Genomic DNA, 23070 nt, shown 5'->3' on the forward strand with positions numbered 1-23070 from the left:
AGGGAACAAGTGAATGAGTGAGTGCACACACTTGCCCTCGCCCACACCAGTACCATCTGCCCTACTCCCCCCGCCTCTGGCACACACCTGTCCCTTCCCCCTATCTCCGCACCTGGATATACAGGTCCACCAGCTCGTGCTGCTGCAGTATGTAGTAGATCTTGCCGGCCTGCAGCCAGGCATGAGCCTCCTTCTCCTTCTCCTGGAGGTCAATGAAGATGCCCAGGCTCCGCTTGGTGTAGTCTAAGGCGGACTTGTAGGCCCTGCAACCAGGGGCAGACAGTCAGAACGAGAGGGCTCGGGCTCATCCACGGGGACCAGTCCGGGCCTTTCCACAGCAGGTATGGACGATGTACCGGATGTGTTGGGAGCAGGTCCTCCATTTGGGCAGCGTCCTGCCCTTTCCAGGATGCAGGGAGTCATGGGCCATGTTCAGCCACTGACCCGGAGGCCCTTACTGTCTGTCTGTCCCTGCCTCCCAAACACAAGCACCCTCAGTCCCTGGAGGCAAAGGAAACACCAGCAGGCCAGATGCTCAGAGAGAACTCAGCCAGGGGCTCTCAAACCTGAGCATGTAGAATCACCAGGGGCTCTGAAGCCACACATGGCTGCCACCCTCCACAGGTTCTGATTTGGCAGCTCTGGGGTGGTCCTGAGAGCATGCATTTCTCAGGCTCCCAGGAGATGTGGCTGCTGACCGGGGACTACTTTGAGAATTCCTCCTCTACTGCAGATTCATTGTTCCTGCTGTAAAACAGGCTGGGTGGGGGGCAGACAAGACTGGAGCTATCTCCTGGCCCTCATGGAAACCTGGCCCCTCCCTGCCCTTCATTACTGCCCACGGCAGGCTGAAAGATCAGTCAGTGCAGCTTGCCACCATCACCCACTGGGTCAGCAGGTCCCGGGTGGGCCACACATGCATCATGGGACCTCAGACCACACCCAGGGAGGCAGGCAAAGCAGCTGGCTCGGTCTCCTGTGGTCCACTGGCCTTTGTCTCCACGGTGGAGGCACAGGTGTGGGAACATAGCCCTAGGAATGGAGCTGGGCCAGAGGGTGACGACTCGGGGTGGGCAGAGGTCAGCTCTCAAAGGCTACATGGCCAGATGGACAGCCTAGAAATTCACAGCTGGCCTGAAGGACATGCTACCCTCTGGGGGACCCCAGGCCTGCCAGCCCAGGGCATGCTGGATGCCATGGGCCAGAATGTCCCCGAGAAGAGGGCCCACCTGTGCCACCCACCCTGCCCTGCCCCGCCCTGGCTGCCGAGGAGCTAGCCCTCACCGCTCGGTGCCCAGCGACAGGTACAGCTGGCTGATGGTGTCCAAGAGCTGCCCCTCCAGTGCCTTGTCAGCCTTCCTGCAGGCCAGCGAGAGCTGGAACTCATGGTAGATGACGCACTGAGCCTCGTTGGGCAGCACAGAGCTGTAGAAGTGACACAGCCGCTGGACAGCACGCAGCTGGCCTGGGTGGGGTGGGGGGCAGAGGGAAGAAGTTACCCCAAGGGATGATTGCAGGGTTCAAAGACTTTAATTGTGCACCTGCTGTATGCCTGCATCTCCCACTCCTCCGAGAGCTGGGGTCATGGCAGGTAGAGAAATGGAGCCCAGAGATACCAAGTGAGCCATTCAGGTCACACACTGATGAGCTCAAGAAGCGGCATCAGCCATCCCTCCAGGCCTCCTGGTCTGCTTCACAACACTCCTACCAGCTAGACAGGGTCTGACCTTCCCACAGAGATGACCAGCAGGGAACATCGACACCCCTGTTACGGGTGGAATTGTGTCCCACTAACATATGTGCAAAGATGTCACTTTGAGGACTAAGGTAAGCCTGATCCAAGCCATGGTATTTTCAATCACCTCATATGCATGTGAAAGCTGGACAATGAATAATGAAGACTGGAGAAGAACTGATGCTTTTGGATTATGGTGTTGGCGAAGAATATTGAGTATAACATGGACTGCCAGAAGAGCAAACAAGACTGTCTTGGAAGAAGTATAGCCAGAATGCTCCTTGGAAGCAAGGTTAGTAAGACTTTGTTCACTTACTTTGAACATATTATCGGGAGGAATCAGTCCCTGGAGAAAGACATTGTTCTTGGTAAAGTACAAAGTCAGTGAAAAGAGGAAGATCCTCAATGAGATGGATTGACACAGTGGCTGCATCAATGGGTTCAAACACAGCAACAACTGTAAGGATGGTGCAGGACTAGGCAGTGTTTCATTCTATTGTACATGGGGTCACTATGAGTTGGAACTGGCTTGATGGCACGTAACAACATAAGCCAACACAACCTAATAGAAATCTATAGAACACCTGCCAACAACAGCAAAACACATGTTCTTCCCAAGTGCACACGGAACATTCTCCAGGATAGACCGTGTGATAGGCTCTAAAATAAACATCGATACATTTAAAAGGAATGAAGTCAGACAAAGCATGTTTTCTGACCACAATGGATTGAAATTAGAAATCAATAACAGAAAGGAATGGGAAAATAAAAAATATGTGAAAATTAAGCTACGTATTCCTAAATAACCAATGGATCAAAGAAGAAATCACAGGGGCATTGGAGAAAACTTTGAGATGAATGAAAATAAAAACACGACACGACCAATGTTAGCTAAGGTGCAGCTAAAGCAGTGCTTAGAGGGAAACTTATAGCCATAAGCACTTACATTAAGAAAGAAAGATCTCAAATCAGTAACTAACCTTCCACTTAAAGAAACTAGAAAAAGGAGGTGGGCCAAGATGGCAGAGTAGTCAGATGTTTCCGTTGGTCCCTCTTACAACAAAGACCCAAAAAAACAAGTGAATCGATTATATATGACAATCTAGGAGCCCTGAACATCAAAGGCAAAACTGAGGAATTGGACTGAGTGGCAGGAGGAGGGAGAGATGGTTTAGAAGTTGCTGGACCTGACCTGGAGGGAACTGGCATTCCACAGGCCAGATCCACTGGTGTGACACAAGCACGGTGAGACAAGCAGTGGCATTTGGAATGCGTTTTCCACATTGAGAGAGACCAAGTGGCAAATTCACTCACATCTCTGGGGTCAGTAAAGAGCAGCACTCTCGACATAAAATACATACTTGCATCTAATCTACCTCGTGGACCAAAAAACATCCCTTCAGAAAATATTGTCTCAAAAAAAAAATTTTTTTTTTTTTTCCCTGCTCTGCACCAGGTCCCGAGCCAGATTCAGTGATAATTGCTTTCCCTAGACTGGAAGTAAGACCTGTGGTGCACCCTGAGCCATCCTCCTGGCCCTGGAGAAGGAACAAATAGGTGGAAAAATAATCCGCCGGTCCCCTAAGCTGGGAGCTCAGGGTAAAACAGCTCCTTTGCCGAGGCAGAGGCATAAGCAGTCTATGGACTTCGGATGCCTTTCATCCCTGCGCAGACCTGTGTGGGCCCATTTCAACAGCATAGGCCCTCATTAACATAGTACAACACCGTATATACCTGAAGTCTACCTTTGACTGTTTCAGCTATACGGTGGAGAGGCAGGTTCCTGATGTTGGACACTGCTCTGCCTATTAAGCAGAGTCCTCGCCGACCCACATCAGGGGCCTGAGGACTGGTGACTTCGCCCATGCCACTTAGCCTCCCTCGAATGGGATCCAAGGATAAGTGGTGCCTCCAGTTCTTACAGCCAACAGCATTGGGTGCCCGTAGCCTAGCTGCAAAACCCACCCACCTAGGTGCTCTAGGAAACAGGGACACATGGTTGTCAGTCCCCTGCCTTGGTCAGTGCATGGCCCCCTACTGCAGCCAGATACCTGTGCCTACGCCAATCACCCCTGCTCATCAAACACTGTAGGCGAGAGCCTGTACCACACACCTGGTGGCCGACTACCTAGACACCTGAGCTGAATCCATATGAGAAAAGTAAGTGGACTCCTGGGCTCATATACCTAGTCTCAGCTCTAACCACCTGGTGACAGAACGTTAGAGCTTCAAAGGCACCAATAATCAAACTAGCTCACTCGAGCAGCCTATTTGGGCATGTCAAAACAAAACCAAACGAGAAGCTAGGGTACAGGAAAAAACCAAGCCCGCTGCTGTTGAGTCACTTCTGACTCATGTTGTTGTTGTTAGGTGCCGTCGAGTCAGTTCCGACTCATAGCGACCCTGTGCACAACAGAACGAAACACTGCCTGGTCCTGAGCCATCCTTACAATCGTTGTTATGCTTGAGCCCATTGTTGCAGCCACTGTGTCAATCCACCTCGTTGAGGGTCTTCCCCTTTTCTGCTGACCCTGTACTCTGTCGGGCATGATGTCCTTCTCCAGGGACTGATCCCTCCTGACAACATCTCCGAAGTAAGTAAGACGTAGTCTTGCCATCCTTGCTTCTAAGGAGCATTCTGGCCACACTTCTTCCAAGACAGATTTGTTCATTCTTCTGGCAGTCCTTGGTATATTCAATATTCTTCACCAACACCACAATTCAAAGGCGTCAACCCTTCTTTGGTCTTCCTTAGTCATTGTCCAGCTTTCACATGCATATGATGCGATTGAAAATACCATGGCTTGGGTCAGGTGCACCTTAGTCTTCAAGGTGACATCTTTGCTCTTCAACACTTTAAAGAGGTCCTTTGCACCAGATTTGTCCAATGCAATGTGTCTTTTGATTTCTTGACTGCTGCTTCCATGGCTGTTGATTGTGGATCCAAGTAAAATGAAATCCTTGACAACTTCAACCTTTTCTCCGTTTACCATGATGTTGCTTATTGGTCCAGTTGTGAGGATTTTTGTTTTCTTTATGTTGAGGTGCAATCCATACTGAAGGCTGTGGTCTCTGATCTTCATTAGTAAGTGCTTCAGGTCCTCTTCACTTTCAGGATGCAAGGTTGTGTTATCTGCATAACGCAGGCTGTTAATGAGTCTTCCTCCAATCCTGATGCCCCGTTCTTCTTCATATAGTCCAGCTTCTCAGATTACTTTCCCAGTAAACAGACTGAATAGGTATGGTGAAAGAATACAGCCCTGACACACACCTTTCCTGACTTTAAACCAGTCAGTGTCCCCTTGTTCTGTCCGAACAACTGCCTCTTGATCTATGTAAAGGTTCTTCACGAGCACCATTAAGTGTTCTGGAATTCCCATTCTTTGCAACGTTATCCATAATTTGTTATGATCCACACAGTCGAATGCCTTTGCATAGTCAATAAAACACAGGTAAACCTCCTTCTGGTATTCTCTGCTTTCAGCCAGGATCCATCTGACATCAGCAATGATATCCCTGGTTCCACATCCTCTTCTGAAACCGGCCTGAATTTCTGGCAGTTCCCTGTCGATATACTGCTGCAGCCGTTTTTGAATGATCTTCAGCAAAATTTTGCTTGCGTGTGATATTAATGATATTGTTCTATAATTTCCACATTCAGTTGGATCACCTTTCTTGGGAATAGGCATAAATATGGATCTCTTCCAGTCAGTTGGCCAGGAAGCTGTCTTCCATACTTCTTGGCATAGATGAGTGAGCACCTCCAGTGTTGCATCTGTTTGTTGAAACATCTCAATTGATATTCCATCAATTCCTGGAGCCTTGTTTTTCACCAATGCCTTCAGAGCAGCTTGGACTTCTTCCTTCAGTACCATCGGTTCCTGATCATGTGCCACCTCTTGAAATGGTTGAACATCGATCAACTAATTCTTTTTGGTATAATGACTCTGTGTATTCCTTCCATCTTCTTTCGATGCTTCCTGTGTCGTTTAATATTTTCCCCACAGAATCCTTCAGTATTACAACTCAAGGCTTGAATTTTTTCTTCAGTTCTTTCAGCTTGAGAAACGCCGAGCGTTTTCTTCCCTTTTGGTTTTCCATCTCCAGCTCTTTGCACATGTCATTATAATACTTTTCTTTGTCTTCTTGAGACACCCTTTGAAATCCTCTGTTCATAGTGACCCTAAAGGACAGAGTAGAACTGCCCCCATGAGGTTTCCAAGGAGTGCCTGGTAGGTTCGAAATGCTGACCTTTTGGTTAACAACCATAGCTCTTAACCACTCCACCACCAGGGTTACCTATCTAGGAAAATTGGAAATTGTCAAAATGAAATTGACCACATAAATGTCTATATTCTAGGCATTGATGAGCTGAAAGGGACTGGTATTGGCCATTTTGAATCAGACAATTGTATGGTCTACTACGCTGGGAATGACAACTTGAAAAGGAATGGTGTTGCATTCATTGTCAAAAAGAACATTTTAATATCTATACTGAAGTACAACACTGTCAGTGATAGAATAATATCCATACACCTATGAGGAACACCAGTTAATACGACTATTATTCAAATTTATGCACCCACCACTAAGGCCAAAAATGAAGAAATTGATGATTTTTACCAGCTTCTGCAACCTGAAATCGATCGAACATGCAATCAGTATGCATTGATAATTACTGGTGACTGGAATGTGAAAGTTGGAAACAATGAAGAAGAATTGGTAGTTGGAAAATATGGCCTTGGTGATAGAAACGATGCCTGAGATCACATGATAAAATTTTGTAAGACCAACAACTTCTGCACTGCAAATACGTTTTTTTCCCCCCAACATAAACAGTGAGTATACACATGGGCCTTACCAGATGGAGCACACAGGAATCAAATCAACTACATCTGTGGAAAGAGATGATGGAAAAGCTCAATACCATCAGTCAGAACAAGGCTGGGGACGATTGTGGAACAGACCATCAATTACTTATACGCAAGTTAAAGTTGAAACCAAAGAAAATTGGAATAAGTCCACAAGAGCCAAAGTATGACCTTGAGTATATCCTACCTGAATTTAGAGACCAACTCAAGAATAGATTTGACTTGTTGAACACTAATGACCAAAGACCAGACGAACTGTGGAATGACATCAAGGACATCATATATGAAGAAAGCAAGAGGTCATTAAAAAGACAGGAAAGAAAGAAAAGACCAAGATGGATGTCAGAAGAGACTCTGAAACTTGCTCTTGAACATCAAGCAGCTAAAGGAAAAGGAAGAAATGAAGTAAAAGAACTGAACAGAAGATTTCAAAGGGAGGTTTGAGAAGACAAAGTGAAGTATTACAATGACATAGAGCTGGAGTTAGAAAACCAAAAGGGAAGAACACGCTCGGCGTTTCTCAAGCTGAAAGAACTAAAGAAAAAATTCAAGGCTTGAGTTGCAATAGTGAAGGATTCTATGGGGAAAAAATGACACAGGCAGCATACACAGAGTCACTACACCAAAAAGAATTCATCAATGTTCAACCATTTCAGCAGATAGAATATGATCAGGAATTGATGGTACTGAAGGAAGAAGTCCAAGCTGCTCTGAAGGCATTGGTGAAAAATGAGGCTCCAGGAATTGATGGAATATCAATTGAGATGTTTCAACAAACAGATGCAACGCTGGAGGTGCTCACTCGTATATGCCAAAAAATTTGGAAGACAGCTCCCTGGCCAACTGACTGGAAGAGATCCATATTTATGCCTATTCCCAAGAAAGGTGATCCAACTGAATGCAGAAATTATCAAACAATATCATTAATATCACACGCAAGCAAAATTTTGCTGAAGATCATTCAAAAGTAGCTGGAGCAGTATATCGAGAGGGAACTGCCAGAAATTCAGTCCAGATTCAGAAGAGGACATGGAACCAGGATTTTATTGCTGATGTCAAATGGATCCTGGCTGAAAGCAGAGAATACCAGAAGGATGTTTACCTGTGCTTTATTGACTATGCAAAGGCATTTGACTGTGTGGATCATAAAAAATTGTGGATAACACTGGGAAGAATGGAGATTCCAGAATACTTAATTGTGCTCATGAGGAACCTGTACATAGATCAAGAGGGAGCTGTTTGGACAGAACAAGGGGATACCGAGTGGTTTGAAATCAAGAAAGTTGTGTGTGTCAGGGTTGTATTCTTTCACCATACCTATTCAATCTGTATGCTGAGCAAATAATCCGAGAAGCTGGACCATATGAAGAACAGGGCATCAGGATTGGAGGAAGACTCATTAACAGCCTGTGTTATGCAGATGACACAACCTTGCTTGCTGAAAGTGAAGAGGACCTGAAGCACTTACTAATGAAGATCAGAGACCACAGCCTTCAGTATGGATTACACCTCAGCATAAAGAAAATAAAAATCCTCACAACTGGACCAATAAGCAACATTATGATAAACGGAGTAAAGATTGAAGTTGTCAAGGATTTCATTTTACTTGGATCCACAATCAACAGCCATGGAAGCAGCAGTCAAGAAATCAAAAGACGCATTGCATTGGGCAAATCTGCTGCAAAGGACGTCTTTAAAGTGTTGAAGAGCAAAGATGTCACCCTGAAGACTAAGGTGCACCTGACCCAAGCCATGGTATTTTCAATCGCATCATATGCATGTGAAAGCTGGACAATGACTAAGGAAGACCAAAGAAGGGTTGACGCCTTTGAATTGTGGTGTTGGCGAAGAATATTGAATATACCGTGGACTGCCAAAAGAATGAACAAATCTGTCTTGGAAGAAGTACAACCAGAATGCTCCTTAGAAGCAAGGATGGCAAGACTACATCTTACATACTTCGGAGATGTTGTCAGGAGGGATCAGTCCCTGGAGAAGGACACCATGCTTAGTAAAGTACAGAGTCAGCAGAAAAGAGGAAGACCCTCAACGAGGTGGATTGACACAGTGACTGAAACAATGGGCTCAAGCACAACAATGTTTGTGAGCATGGTACAGGACTGGGCAGTGTTTTGTTCTGTTGTACACAGGGTCACTATGAGTTGGAATCAACTTGATGACACCCAACAACAACAGGACACAGTAAGAAAACACAAAATAAATAAATACAATAACTTATTGATGGCAGGGAGACAACAGTCAATATCAATTCACATAAAGAGGCAGATCATGATGGTTTCAGAGGCTCCCAAAACAAAGAATCAAGAAATCTTCCAGATGAAGAGAACTTCCTGGAATTGCCAGAGGTAGAATACTAAAGATTAATATACAGAACTCTTCAAGAGATCAGGAAGGAGACCAGGCAAAACAGAACCAGCCAAGGAAGCACAGACGTAGCATTAGAGGAACTTAAGAAGACTGGAGAATAGCATAATGACAAATTTAATAGGCTGCAAGAATCTGCAAAGAGAGAGCAAACAGAAATTCAGAAGATTCACAATAAAATCTCAGAATTAGACAACGCAATAGAAAGTCACAGGAGCAGAATTGAGGCAATGGAAGTCAGAATTAGTGAGATTGAAGATAAAGCACTTGACACCAACATATTTGAGGAAAAATCAGATAAAATAATTTAAAAAAAAAAAAAAGAAGAAACCCTAAGAATTATGTGGGACTCTATCAAGAGAAATAACCTATAAGTGATTGGAGTGCCAGAATGGGGGCGGGGTGTGGCCAGGGAGGATAACAGAAAATATAGAAAGACTTGTTAAAGATTTGTTGTCAGAAAACTTCCCTGATATCGTGAAAGATGAGAAGATATCTATCCAAGATGCTCATCAAACCCCACACAAGGTAGATCCCAAAGAAAGTCACCAAGACGTATTATAATCAAAGAAACTAGAAGAAGAAGAGCAAAGTAAACTAAATACGAGCAGAAGGAAGAAAATAATAAAGATTAGAATGGAAATAAATGAAAAGAGAATAGAAAAGCCATAGAGAAAAATCAATGAAACCAACACCTTGTTCTTTGAAAAGATCAACAAAATTGACAAAGCTTTACCGGACCAATCAAGAAAAAAAAGAGAGAAGACTCAAATTATTGAAACCAAGAATGAAAGAGGGGACATAACTACTGACCCTACAGAAATAAAAAGGATTATAAGGGAATGTTATGAGTGATGGAACGTCCCTAGGTGGTGCGAACGGTTTGCACTCCTTTACTAACCTAAAGGTTGGCAGTTGGAACACACCTCATGGCGTCTCAGAAGAATGGCCTGTGATTTGCTCCATTAAGATTACAGCCAAGACCACCCTATGGAGCAGTTCTACTTTGCACACGTGGTGTCGTCACAAGTTGGAATCGACTCGGTGGCTACAGACAGCAACACAAATCCCTGTACAGCAGCAGAGAACCTAGACGAAATGGCCAAATGCCCGGACGGGCAGAAACTACCAAAATGGACTAAAAAATGCCCTGGGTAAGCCCCCAGGCCTTAGCCTACCTGGCTCTTCAGTGTGCGTATGGGGGCGGGAAGTGTAAGCAACCTGACCACCAAGGCCCCCCTCCCTCCATGGATCTTCCAAGCCTGCATCCCCACTACCTGGGGGTCATCTTAGGAGAAAGTTTCTGAGGGACCCATGGGGGTCCAGCCAGGCCCTGCCTGAGCCACCGGAGACAGCCAGCTTCAGCACTTGAACCTCTCGAGGTCCCAGGGCTCTGTTCCAGCCCAGGACTAGCCCTCTGTCCAGGCCCCATGGGCTGGGAAAAGGCTCTGAATTTTGGCCTTCCCTTTTTCCACCCTCAGGCAGACAGACTCCAGGGCCCCTTCTCATGGTCGTTTTCTTCAAGGACCACGAGTGGGTGCCGGGCCCCGTACATGTAGCTGGACTGAATCAGCCCCAGCCCCTGCCCTTAAGAGGTCTGGGAGGGGTGCAGGAGGGCTTCAATGTGATGAGAACTGCTTTGGAGGAGGTACAAGGTGCTATGGGCAGAGGGGATGATTTTCCAAGTCCTGGCCTTGTCCCCATCCCCTTGGCCGAAGTGGCCTCTCCTCCTGGATAGCTGGATTCCTGCCTGCTGGCTTGCCTGCCTGCAATCCATCTACCACACAGCCTCAGTGAGGCTCTACAACCTTCAGTGGCTCCCCCCAGTGCTCTGGGGAAAAGGCCAACCACATTCCAGTCCATGGCCCTGCCCAGCTCCTCCCACCTACTCCCTCCAAACTCTGACCCTCCCTGACTCCCCTGCTCACACCCCCTGGCCTCTTCTGGGCAGCTCCTGCCTGGGCCTCCCCTCCTGGCCAGCCTCTCAAGCCCTACACAGACTAAGCAGGCTTCCATGATCACAAGTCACCCCGCCAGACAACGCCCTTTTGTGGTTTTATGACCTGGTCACCTGATTCCCACGCTCACTGCCAGCCCAGTGGCAGGGCCTTGGGGCCTTGATTGTGGGTGGAGCCAACTCACAGCCTAGCCTGGTATGCACTCAACAAACCGTTTTCAAATAAAGTTCATTTGTTCCAAGGCCTGGGAGACCACCAGTCCTCGGCCCCTCTGTGATGTGCAGTGTCTGGCAGGTGACCTGCTGGGAGGTACCCAGAAGGTGACAGTGGGTTCAAGTCCCACTTCAAAGCTGCTCACGGGAGGGGCCCCTGCCCTGGGGGACCGCCTCTGAGGTGACCAACCTTCCTGGTTTGCCAGGCCACAGGACTTGTGGGGTCCAAAACCGGGGTTCCCAGACGAACTGGACAGCCTAGTCACCCTGGTTACATGTGACCTGCATTAGAACACCCTCAAAGGCAAATGAAAACAGACACCAGTGAGCAAACAAGGTCCATCAGCAATAACAAGAAACAAGCTATCGCGTCACAAAAAGGCAGGGAGGAACCTTAAATGCACGGAGCCAAGTGAGAAAAGCCAGTCCGAAAAGGATGCCTACTGCATGAGTCCAGCTCTATGACATCCCGGAAAAGGCAGAACTACAGGGACAGTGAAAAGGTCAGGGGTCCCGGGGGCGGGGGAGGAATGACAGGGGGAGCACAGGGCATTTTTAGGGCAGGGAAACTATTCTGTGTGATGCTGTCATGGTGAACATGTGACACGATGCATTTGTCAGCGCCCACAGGACTGCACAGCTCCGAGAGAGCCCTGATGTAAGCCCTGGACCCTAGCTAACACTGTGTCACCATCGGCTCTTCAAAGGTAATACATGTATCACAGGAATGCCAGGCGCTAATAACAGAGGAAACTATAGGAAGAGCGGTGTCCTGGTGGCACAGTGGTTGAGAGCTACAGCTGCTAATCAAAAACGCCGGCAGTTCGAATCCACCAGCTGCTCCTTGGACACCATATGGGGCAGTTGTACTCTGTCCTGTAGAGTCGCTATGAGTTAGAATTGACTTGATGGCAATAGGTTTGGGGTTTTTTGGTATACGAAGGACAAAGAGTCCCTGTTGTCATTGTTAATTGGTGCCACTGAGTCTGTTCCAACTCGTAGCAACCCTATGAACAACGGGACACTGCCCTGCCCTGTGCCATCCTCACCATCATCGCTATGTTTAAGCCCATTGTTGCAGCCACTATGTCAATCCATCTCGTCGAGAGCCTGCCTCTTTTTTGCTGACCCCTCTACCTTACCAGGAAACCCTGCTGGTATAGTGGTTCAGTGCTAAGGCTGCTAACCAAAAGGTTAGCAGTTCGAATCCACAGGCACTCCTTGGAAACCCTATGGGGCAGCTCCACTCTGTCCTTTAGGGTCGCTATGAGTCGGAATCGCCTTGATGGCAATGGGTTTGGTGTTTTGGTTTTTTTTTTTTCTACCTTACCAAGCATGATGCCCTTTTCCAGGGTCTAGCCCCTCCCGATAATGTATCCGAAGTATGTGAGAGTCCCCGGGTGGTGGAAGTGATTAGTGCACTCGATGTTAACCAAAAGGTTAGAGGTTCAAATCCACCCAGAAGCACGTCAAAAGGAAGACCTGGTGATCTACCTCCAAAAACTCGGCCACTGAGCACCCTGTGGCGCAGAGCTGTGTCCATGAGTCAGAATCAACTCAACGGCAACTGTTGTTTGTTGTTGTTGTTGTTATTGTTTGTTTCTTTCTTTCTTTGGTGCAGGGGAAGAGCAACACATGAGGACCCAGCATTTTCTGCACAACTTTTCTGTAAACTTAAAACTGCTCTAAAAAATACAGTCTACTTGAAAACAAATCACCTGCCCGTTTCCACTACTCAGCAGCTCGATGGTGGGAAAACCACCGCCGGTGCCTGAACCGCAGACCCCAGGTGTGCTCAGGGCAGAGACGGGAAGAGAATTTGTTTTCTTTCTGGAAAACAGGGTGTCCGTGCTGACTTGGGGAGGTGGGGGCACAGATGCAGTCGGGACCGGAACAGGCATGGCACTTACTCTCAAAGTGGCCTGTCTCCACGGCGACCAGGAAGGCCCACTCATAGCAGCACCTGCTCTGCTGGGCCAAGGCCCTGCCGGCGTACAGGTGGCCCAGCGTCAGCAGCACCTGTGTGAAGTCACAGCCACACTCCCCACTGGGCAGCTGGGAGAAGAGCTTCGTGGCCTCCACCAGGTAGTGTTCCGCCAGCCGCCTAGCACCCGCATGCAGGCACAGCGCCCCAAAGTTGGCCAGCACCACGGCCTGGTCGTGCCGCCGGCCCCGCCGCCTGGCCACACGAAGGGCGCAATAGTAGCCCTCGGCTGCCTGCCGGGTCCTGCCCGTCCTCCTCAGCGCCACTGCCATCATGTTGGTGACCACGCCCTCCTGGTCCTCGCTAGCCACAGCTGCATCCCCAATGGATTCCAGGATGTCCAGGGCCGCTTCGCTTTGCCTGTGGAGGATATGCAGCCAGGCCAGGGCCACCAGGTGGTCCACGATGGGGCGGGAGCCGGCCGTGGCCTCTGCATCCACGGCACGCATCATGAGGGCAATGGCTTGGCCATACTGGCCATGGTGGCTGTGCACTTGGGCCAGGCTGGCGTAGAGTGCCGCACGAGGTATCTGCTCTGTCCCTGCAGCTGGGAAGGTCAGTGCCTGCCAGAGGTAGGGGGTGAGCTGGGCGGGGAGGCTGGGGGCCACCTGCCTGAGGCCGTGGAGCTGAGGGGCGTGGCACAGGACCAGGTCCACGCTCCGCAGCGCACTTGCCAGGGAACCCAGGGCACACAGCGAGGCCACGCGGACACAGCTCAGGGCCAGGTGGGGCAGGCACTTTCGGCCATAGATGTCAGCTAGCAGCAGGTAGCCATCAGTGGGCCAGGTGGTGTCCAGGGGCCCCAAGCGGCCCTGGAGGAGCAGCAGCCTCTCCAGGAAGGGCAGGGCCTCTTCGGGCTGCTTGAGGCGGGTGTGGTGCTGCACCAGCAGGAAGCAGGCCCGGGCCTCGGCCCCCACACTCCGGACCCGCACAGCCCACCGCAGAGCCAGCCGGAGCAGCTCAGCCTCGGTGCTGCAGACGTGGCTGGGTGTCCCCAGGAGGAGGGCCAATGCCTTGTCCAAGGTCATAGCACACTTCTCCCGGTTCTTCTGCTTCAGGTAGATGGCAGCCAGGCGGGTATACACGGCCACCACCAGGGGGAGGTCGCCGAAGCGGCCACCTAGGACGCCCAGGGCCTCCTCAAAGTACACCCGGGCCTGGGAGAGCTTGAGCTTCCTGACACAGAGCTGACCCAGCAGGAAGCAGAGCCTGGCCAGGGCCATGGGCAGGCCGGCCCTCTTGGCTGTCCCCCGGGCCTGTGCTAGGCGCCCAGCCAGCTCTTCCTCGTCATCAAGGCTGCAGAGCACACTGCCCAGACATGGCATGGACAGGGCGTACAGGCTGCGAAAGCCGGCCTTGTAGCCAGGGGCGTTCAGTGACAGCAGCGTGGAGCCCAGGGCCTCCGCGTCATCCGTCCAGTTGGCTTCTGCATCCAGGCAGAAGCCAGATTCCTCCTCAGCATCCAACAAGCTCACCCCACTAGCCACTGGGTACAGACTCCGGGACGCTGGCTCCTCAGGGCAGGCCTGGCAAGTCTTGCATCGTTTGAGAGCGTTCTTCACCTTCTCTAGGATCTCACTAGGCTCCAGGTTCAGGTGAGGCGGAGGTGTTTCTGTAAGTCGCAAAACACCATGTGGATCAGAGTCAGGGTCCGAGCCCTGGTTCATGGTCGACTAGCTGTACGATGGGGCAGGGGCATCCCCTTTCTGCCATTTGCTATTACATCACCCCAACGGGCTGCTGCAAGCTTTTGAGATTTACATAAAATACCAGGCAGCGCTGACACACATGAGCGCTCAATAATTGTGACCACGGGAGAATTAAGACAAGTGTGGCCAGCCTTCTACCCAGTGACCCTCCTTCTCTTATTCTTTGCTCTTCTGAGAACAGTTTTGGGAGACTTCACGTGTCATGGCTGAACGATCCCTCAGAAATTCATTTCCCTTTGAAAAGAATCAACCAGTTGTCATTTAATCGACCCTGACTCATAGTGACCCCATGTGTGTCAGAGAACTGTGCTCCACAGGGTTTTCGATGGTTCATTTTTTAGAAGTAAATCTCCAGGCTTTTCTTCCGTGGCACCTCCGGGTGTGTTCGAACTGCCAACCTTTGGTTAGCAGCCGAGGCCGTAACCATTTACACTACCCAGGGACCTTAGAAAGAATCAAAGCCTTCTACAAATACTATACGACCCCACTTACATGGAATACCTATGACAGGCAAGTGTACAGACACCGAAGTTTAGTAGTAGTTTCTAAGACCGGGTGGGGGGAAGGGGGAAGGGGACACGGAGCTTCAGTTAAAGGTGACGGGAAAAGTCAGAAATGGATAATGGTGATGGCTGAACAGAGAGGCAAATGTGACTAACGCCACTGAATTGTACAAGTTAAAAAAAGGAGGAAATGACCAATACTTTGTTGCATATATATTTGCCACATTAAAAAAAAATAAACCAAAACCTCCTAATGGGACATGTCTGTATTCAGGGCTTCGATAGCCTCTGACTGGTTTTGTTAGCAGAACCGAACTTTGTAGGGGAGCCCTGGTGGTGCAGCGGCTAAGTGCTCGGCTGCAAAGCCAAAGGTCAGCAGTTGAGTCCACCTGCTGCTCCTCAGGGGAAAGATGTGGCAGCCTGCTTCCATAAAAATTATAGCCTTGGAAACTCCATGGGGCAGTTCTACTCTATCCTACAGGGTTACTAGGAGTTGGAATAGACACAATGGCAATGGGCTTATCCAGCTCTGCAGCCCGGCGCCAGGGGCCCCCATGAGCCCCAACAGTCAAGCAGTGCTTTACTAGCAAGAGCTTGGAAGACTCCACACAGAACGGATGAAGCCACCCACAGCAGAGCAAAGTGGTGCCCTTGTCCCTCTGCTTGGCTCCATCATGGGGAAATGGACAGTTCTTACAGACTTATCTTGGTCCAGGGCACTTCAAAGGACCCTTGGGGCATTTGCCTCCCCCAGGAGCTCCCCCCCCGACCGTGCCAACGAAGTTTGGGGGGACGAGGCAGAGGTGTGGAGGGGAGGGGAATGAAGAGGGTCTCCCTGAACCGCCCCTCTTGAGTGGAGTGAGGGTCTTCTTCTCTGAGGCAGAGCAGGGGGTGGCATCTAGGTGCTCTAGACCATGTTAATATGCTTGGCTGCTGACAGAAAGGTGGGAGATTCAAGTCCACCCAGAGGTGCCTTGACAGAAGGGCCTGGTGATCTACTTCCAAAGCAACAGCCATTGAAAACCTGATGGAGCACAGCTCCCCTCTGACACGTACGGGGTTGCCATGAGCTGGAGCAGGCCCACTGGTGATTGGTAAAACAAGATTGGTAGATCATGCCAAAGGAACCCTCGGTCAAGCCTGGGCTTGGCAGTGGAGGGGACACCCCACCTGAGTGGGGACGGCACAGGGGGCTGGCACATGTGTTGGAAGAGGGTCCACAAGGCCCCCACTGCTGCAGTGGTGAGGGGCTTCACGCCCTCTAATCCCACCTCCCAGCCAGAGCCAGGCTCCCCTCCCCATCAGCCACCCCCGGAGCAGGTATGTCCCTGCCCAGGGCCCACCCGAGGCCTTGATAGGAGGGGCCCCATCAGGTGGGCAGAACCTACTGTGTTCTTCCGGCTGCTCAAACTCGGCTTCTTCGAGCCTGTCTGGAAATGGGAGAAAAGAGAGGGGCAGTCAGCTCCCCAGCCAGTGCCTCTGGGTCTGGACGATGAGGAGTGGGTGGTGGACGAGTTGGCCAGGACCACATCGTCAGGGGTCTCCAGGCCAGGACACAGCATAATGGTTGGCCCCACCCCATGCAGGACCTTCCTCCCACAAGAGGCCCTGTGGGGACGGGGCACACACCCCTCAGAGGGCAGTGGCTTGGCTCCATCCGCCTCTGCCAGGGAGTGGGGCAGCGGCCTCGGCCCGACCCCTGCCTGCTTACCATGTGCTCCTGCCCTCCTCACCCCCACAGCAGGAACTTCTCCAGGCCTCAGTTGCCACCTCTTTAAAATGGGCTGATACTAACTGCTCCTCAGCTGGCTTAGACGAGAAAAATCCTGTGGACCCTGTCAAATGCTGTGCAGACGTGAGCCGTGACAGGGGCAGCGCAGCACCAGGTGTCGGGAAGTCCCGACATAGCAGCCAACCGGACAGGGGGCCCCAGCTCCGCTCCCTGAGAGACAGGTCCCAGGAAGCCAGCCTGGCTCAAGCCTTGAGGTGTTACCATCAAATTTACTCTGCCCATTTAGGAGGAGGAAAGGGGCTACAGGTCTAAAAGTTTTCCATCTAAAATTGGTGGAGAAAAGGTCTTGGGATGCATGTCAACAAGTAGAACAAATGCACACGTGTGTGTGTGTGCTTGTATATGTGTGTATATGTGTGGGTGTGTATACGTGTATGTATGCACATGTACATGTATGTGAATGAGTGTACATACTTACATGTATGTGTGTGTACTGTGTGGGTGTGTATGTCTGTGTACGTGCATGTGAATGCATGTCCCTATGTAGATGTACGTGTGTGCGTGCATGTGTAGATGTGGTGTGTACATATGTGGACTACATGTGCAGTGGGGGTGAACATGCATTGTTTGTGTACATAGGTGGTGCGCGCTACACATGTACATGTGTGTGACACATGTGTCCTGCGCGTGCATGTGTATTACACATGTCTGTGCATAGATGTTCACGTGTGTGGCGTATGCACATGCATGTGTGTATGTGCTGTGTGTACATGCGTGGCTGTGTGCTCTGTGTATACGTGTGTGTGCTGTGTGCACATGCGTGGGTGTGTGCACTGTGTGTACATGTGTGTGCCACATGTGTACGTGTGTGCTGTGTGTACATTGCGTGCCACATGTGTACATGTGTGTGCTGTGTGTACGTGTGTGCCGCATGTGTACATGTGCAGATGTGTGTGTGCCATGTATGTGTGTGTGCACATGTGTGCACATCAGGATGAAGACGAGCTGCAGCTACAGGCGGCGCACCGACAGCCCTTGCCGTGTCCAAGCACCCGCCTCAGCCAAGTCCCCTCAGTGCCGGCTGTTGTGACATCTATACAGCTCCCTCATCTGCACTTTGCAGCCTTCAGAGAAACCCTCTCATGAGAAGAGCGGTGTTGAGACAAAACGGACACAGCTCTGGCTTTAGGAGGTCAGCCTGGGGTTCAGCCTGGCCCCACCTGCAGCCAGGCCACACCCAGTTTCCTGATCTCATGACGGGGAAAAGCACACCTGCCCAGGTGTGTAGCAGAGAGCCAGGCCCAAGCGGGGCCACTCTGCTGGTCAAGGTAGAATCAGGCCCGCCCGCTCTCCTCCTCACCAGCAGGGCTTCAGGGGTGCCAGGGCGTCTTTGCTGGGGCCTTGAGTCGTCAAGAAAAGGCCCCCCCGACGCTGGTCCTCGGGCAACAGGGCACTCAGGGCTGCTGCTCTGTGTTCCCTCAGCTCTAACCTCACTCCCGGGTCTGCGTCCTGATTGCCAGCCGCCCCCATGTGTCCCAAAGGTGGTGATGGCATCAGTCTGTGCACCGCGAAGTGCCTCGGCTCAGATTCACTATTTGTCCACGGAGGAAGGAGGGAAAACATCCCCAAAAGGAAGAAAAGGGCTGCTGAGAAAAGTGGCCTGAAGCCAGAAATGGTTGACATTTTTATGACTAGACAAACATGATAAAAACCCAGGGGTGGACCCCTCACCTACTGCTGGTGGGAATGTGAAAGGGTGCAGCTGCTGTGGAAAACAGTGTGGCCATTCCTTAAAAAGCCGAACAGAGAACTACAATATGACCCACTAACTCCAATCCTAGGTGTATAACCAGAAGAAATGAAGCAGGAACGCAAACACAACCTGTATACCAGTGTTCATCACAGCACTGTTCACAACAGCCCAGAGGTGGAAACAACTTAAATGCCCATCAACAGACAAACGGATATACAGAATGCGGTCCGGCCACACAATGGAAGACTACTCCGCCATAACGAGAAACGAGATCCTGACGCACGCCAGCACGACGGACCTTGGGAACATCATGCCGAGGGAAACACATCAGTCACGAGAGAAAGTGATCCCACTTACATAAAATAAGAAAAAATATGGACACCAAAAATTATTAGCGGTTACAAAAGGGAGGGTGTCGTGAATTGAATTGTGTCCCCCCAAAATATGTATCAACTTGGTTAGGCCGTGACTCCCAGTAGTGTGTGGTTGTCCTCCGTTTTGTGATTTTCCTATATGCCATAAATCATAACTTCTGCCTGTGGTTAAAGAGGATTAGGGTGGGACAGTAACACCGTTACTAAGGTCACATATCTGACCTAACGTAAAGGGAGTTTCCCCTGGGGTGTGGCCTGCGCCATCCTTTATGTTACAAGACATATAAGGAAAGGGAAGCAAGCAGAGATGGGGGGACCTCATCCCACCAAGAAAGCAGTGCCGGGAGCAGAGCACATCCTTTGGACACGGGATTCCTGCACGGAGAGGCTCCTTGTTGGGAAGAAGATTGATGACAAGGACCTTCCTTCAGAGCTGACAGAAAGAGAAAGCCTTCCCCTGGAGCTGATGCCCTGAATTTGGACTTCTAGCTTACTGGACTGTGAGAAAATAAATTTCTCTTTATTAAAGCCATCCACTTGTGGTATTTCTGTTATAGCAGCACTAGGTGACTGAGACACCATCCACTGTGGTATTTCTGTTACAGAAGCACTAGGTGACTGAGACACCAGCCACTGTGGTATTTCTGTTATAGCAGCACTAGGTGACTGAGACACCATCCACTGTGGTATTTGTGTTACAGCAGTACTAGGTGACTGAGACACCATCCACTGTGGTATTTCTGTTATAACAGCACTAGGTGACTGAGACACCATCCACTGTGGTATTTCTGTTACAGCAGCACTAGGTGACTGAGACACCATCCACTGTGGTATTTCTGTTATAGCAGCACTAGGTGACTGAGACACCATCCACTGTGGTATTTCTGTTACAGCAGCACTAGGTGACTGAGACACCATCCACTGTGGTATTTCTGTTATAACAGCACTAGGTGACTAAGACACCATCCACTCTGGTATTTCTGTTATAGCAGCACTAGGTGACTAAGACACCATCCACTGTGGTATTTCTGTTATAGCAGCACTACGTGACTAAGACATCATCCACTTGTGGTATTTCTGTTACAGCAGCATTAGGTGACTAAGACACCATCCACTGCGGTATTTCTGTTCTACCAGCACTAGGTGACTAAGACACCATCCACTGTGGTATTTCTGTTACAGCAGCACTAGGTGACTGAGACACCATCCACTGTGGTATTTCTGTTACAGCAGCACTAGGTGACTGAGACACCATCCACTCTGGTATTTCTGTTATAGCAGCACTAGGTGACTGAGACACCGTCCACTGTGGTATTTCTGTTAGAGCAGCACTAGGTGACTGAGACACCATCCACTGTGGTATTTCTGTTATAACAGCACTAGGTGACTAAGACACCATCCACTGTGGTATTTCTGTTATAGCAGCACTACGTGACTAAGACATCATCCACTTGTGGTATTTCTGTTACAGCAGCATTAGGTGACTAAGACACCATCCACTGTGGTATTTCTGTTCTACCAGCACTAGGTGACTGAGACACCATCCACTGTGGTATTTCTGTTACAGCAGCACTAGGTGACTGAGACACCATCCACTGTGGTATTTCTGTTATAACAGCACTAGGTGACTAAGACACCATCCACTGTGGTATTTCTGTTACAGCAGCACTAGGTGACTGAGACACCATCCACTGTGGTATTTCTGTTACAGCAGCACTAGGTGACTGAGACACCATCCACTGTGGTATTTCTGTTACAGCAGCACTAGGTGACTGAGACACCATCCACTGTGGTATTTCTGTTATAACAGCACTAGGTGACTGAGACACCATCCACTGTGGTATTTCTGTTACAGCAGCACTAGGTGACTAAGACAGACAGGGACAGGGGAGCTTTTGCTCAGGGGCAGTGAGTTCACATTCACAGTGGTGGAATGCTCTGGAAAAGGATGGGGAGAATGGTATCACGACTTGAAGAATTTCATCAATGCCGCTGACTTGTCTGTGTAGAAATTGTTGAATTGGCTGTGTTTTGTGTATATTTTCACCACAATAAAGCTAACACAAAAACAGCCCAGGGGGTGACGGGTAGGAGACAGGACCCCCCATAGCCGTTAGCAGAATGACGATGGGTTTGATCCTTTTGGAAAACAGTTCAGCTTCACTCCTTTCAGTCCGGTCATTGTCTTTCTGGGAATCTGCCCCAAGAAAATGGCCCTAAAGCAATGGCTGTAGGCTGTCATCAGTTCCAGGCCCCCTTGGCCAGCACCCCCACACTTACCCAAGCTGTACATAGTGCAGACGTCTGGCTCAGATGTCCTCCTCAGTAACTGCCTGGCGTCGTCCTCTGAAAAGCCCCCTTCTTTGCTGAAGAATGCCCTTTCTTCCTCACTGAGAAAGATCACATTTTCCGACCTAGAGAAAATGAAGTGTTTCATTTGAAATAACCTATTTCCAAAGCAGAGATTTCACATAGAACCACTTCTATCTTCCCAATTTGGCAGATACCTCCCACCCATCCACCCTGAGCCCAGCAGTGAAGACAACAAAATAAAGACAAAAACCGATCCTGCCCTCAAGGGCTGCCTCGTACAACCAGAGCATATGCCAAGGAGAAGGAGATGCTGGGAGAAAAACAGTAGGTCATGGTTTCCTGGGTTGGTGAACTCCTACACAGCCTTCAAAGCCCCACCTCAAATGCCCCCTCCCTGTAAGGCCTGCTGTGACCATTGAAGGGGGAACCGATCCTTCTATACCCCGAGCCCTCATAGTTCCTCACACGAGCTCTGCTGATGCTTCCCACAGCCCAACACAAACACACGGCCCTCAGAGTGCTTGATAAAGTCAGGGGAGGAAAAGAAGAAAGGAGAGGAAAAACAGGAAGGAATAGAGGGCAGGAGGTGACTTTCGCTTATAGGACTAAGTTAACAGTGTGATATGAAACTGTGAAATGCACTTTGGAACTTAGAGTGAGCCATTTTGAGAGGTTAAAGAGTAGCTTACAGGACATTCTACAAAATAACAACCCTGCATTCTTTGTAAGTGTCAATACCATGAAAGACCAAGACCGAGAAAGACTGAGGAATGTCCTGAATTAAAGGAAACGAAAGGGACACAACAAGAGGATGTGATGTGCGAGCTGGGACTTTCTTTGTCTGTAAAGGACAGTGAGGGGACTACGGTCAAAATCTGAGTAAGATCAAACAAAAACAAACCAAACCAAAAAAGCCAGTTGCCATCCAGTGATCTCTGACCCGTGTGTGCGGAGTAGAACTGCTCCACAGGGTTTTCAAGACTGTGGCCTTTTGATATCAGGTTGCCAGGCCTTTCTTCCAAGGTGTCTCTGGGAGGATTTGAACCTCCAACCTGTCAGTTAGTAGCTGAGTGCCACTCAGGTACTCTAGATTAGGTAATAGCCTCTGTTAACTTTCTGGTTTCGACTGTTGTCCCGTGGCTAGGCAAAAGAACTCTTTTTTTCTTTTGGATATGTATTATTTGAGAGTTTAAGAGGCTCTGTGTTTGCAACTTACTCTCAAAGGGCTTAAAATAAATAGAAGGGTAAGAGACAAAAGGACAAAGCAAATGTGACAAAATGTTAACATTTGAGGAATCTGAGTGAAGGATATACGAGAATTCTTCCTTATTCTTGTAGCTTTTTTGTAAGTTTGAAACTATATCAAAATAAAATTAAAAAGAAGAGCCACCAGGTTGTTCACTAAACAGAAAGATGAAAACCCAGGGCTGGAATAGGCAAGTTCAGCAAAGGTTTGTTGAGTGACTAAGGAACGCACTTAGGGGTATTCAGCTATAAACGGGACCAATGGCACCTGGCACCGTCATCTTTCTGGGTTTAGG

The 23070-nt window shown here is 49.4% G+C and overlaps 1 protein-coding gene across 8 annotated transcripts in view; it reads right to left on the minus strand.

Annotated features, from left to right (window-relative positions):
* Window positions 1–23070, minus strand: part of SH3TC1 (SH3 domain and tetratricopeptide repeats 1) — a 62234-nt gene that overhangs the window by 9848 nt on the left and 29316 nt on the right. For all 8 annotated transcript variants that reach the window (XM_064286199.1, XM_064286198.1, XM_064286196.1 and 5 more), the window contains 5 exons: window positions 21497–21630; window positions 16746–16787; window positions 13072–14757; window positions 1285–1465; window positions 113–263 (listed from right to left, as the gene is read on the minus strand). In XM_064286199.1, coding sequence (XP_064142269.1) covers window positions 113–263; window positions 1285–1465; window positions 13072–14757; window positions 16746–16787; window positions 21497–21630 — 2194 coding nt within the window. The remainder of the gene's footprint in view (window positions 1–112; window positions 264–1284; window positions 1466–13071; window positions 14758–16745; window positions 16788–21496; window positions 21631–23070) is intronic.

Source organism: Loxodonta africana, chromosome 5 (assembly GCF_030014295.1).
Source record: "Loxodonta africana isolate mLoxAfr1 chromosome 5, mLoxAfr1.hap2, whole genome shotgun sequence".
In the NCBI taxonomy this organism is placed as follows: Eukaryota; Metazoa; Chordata; class Mammalia; order Proboscidea; family Elephantidae; genus Loxodonta; species Loxodonta africana.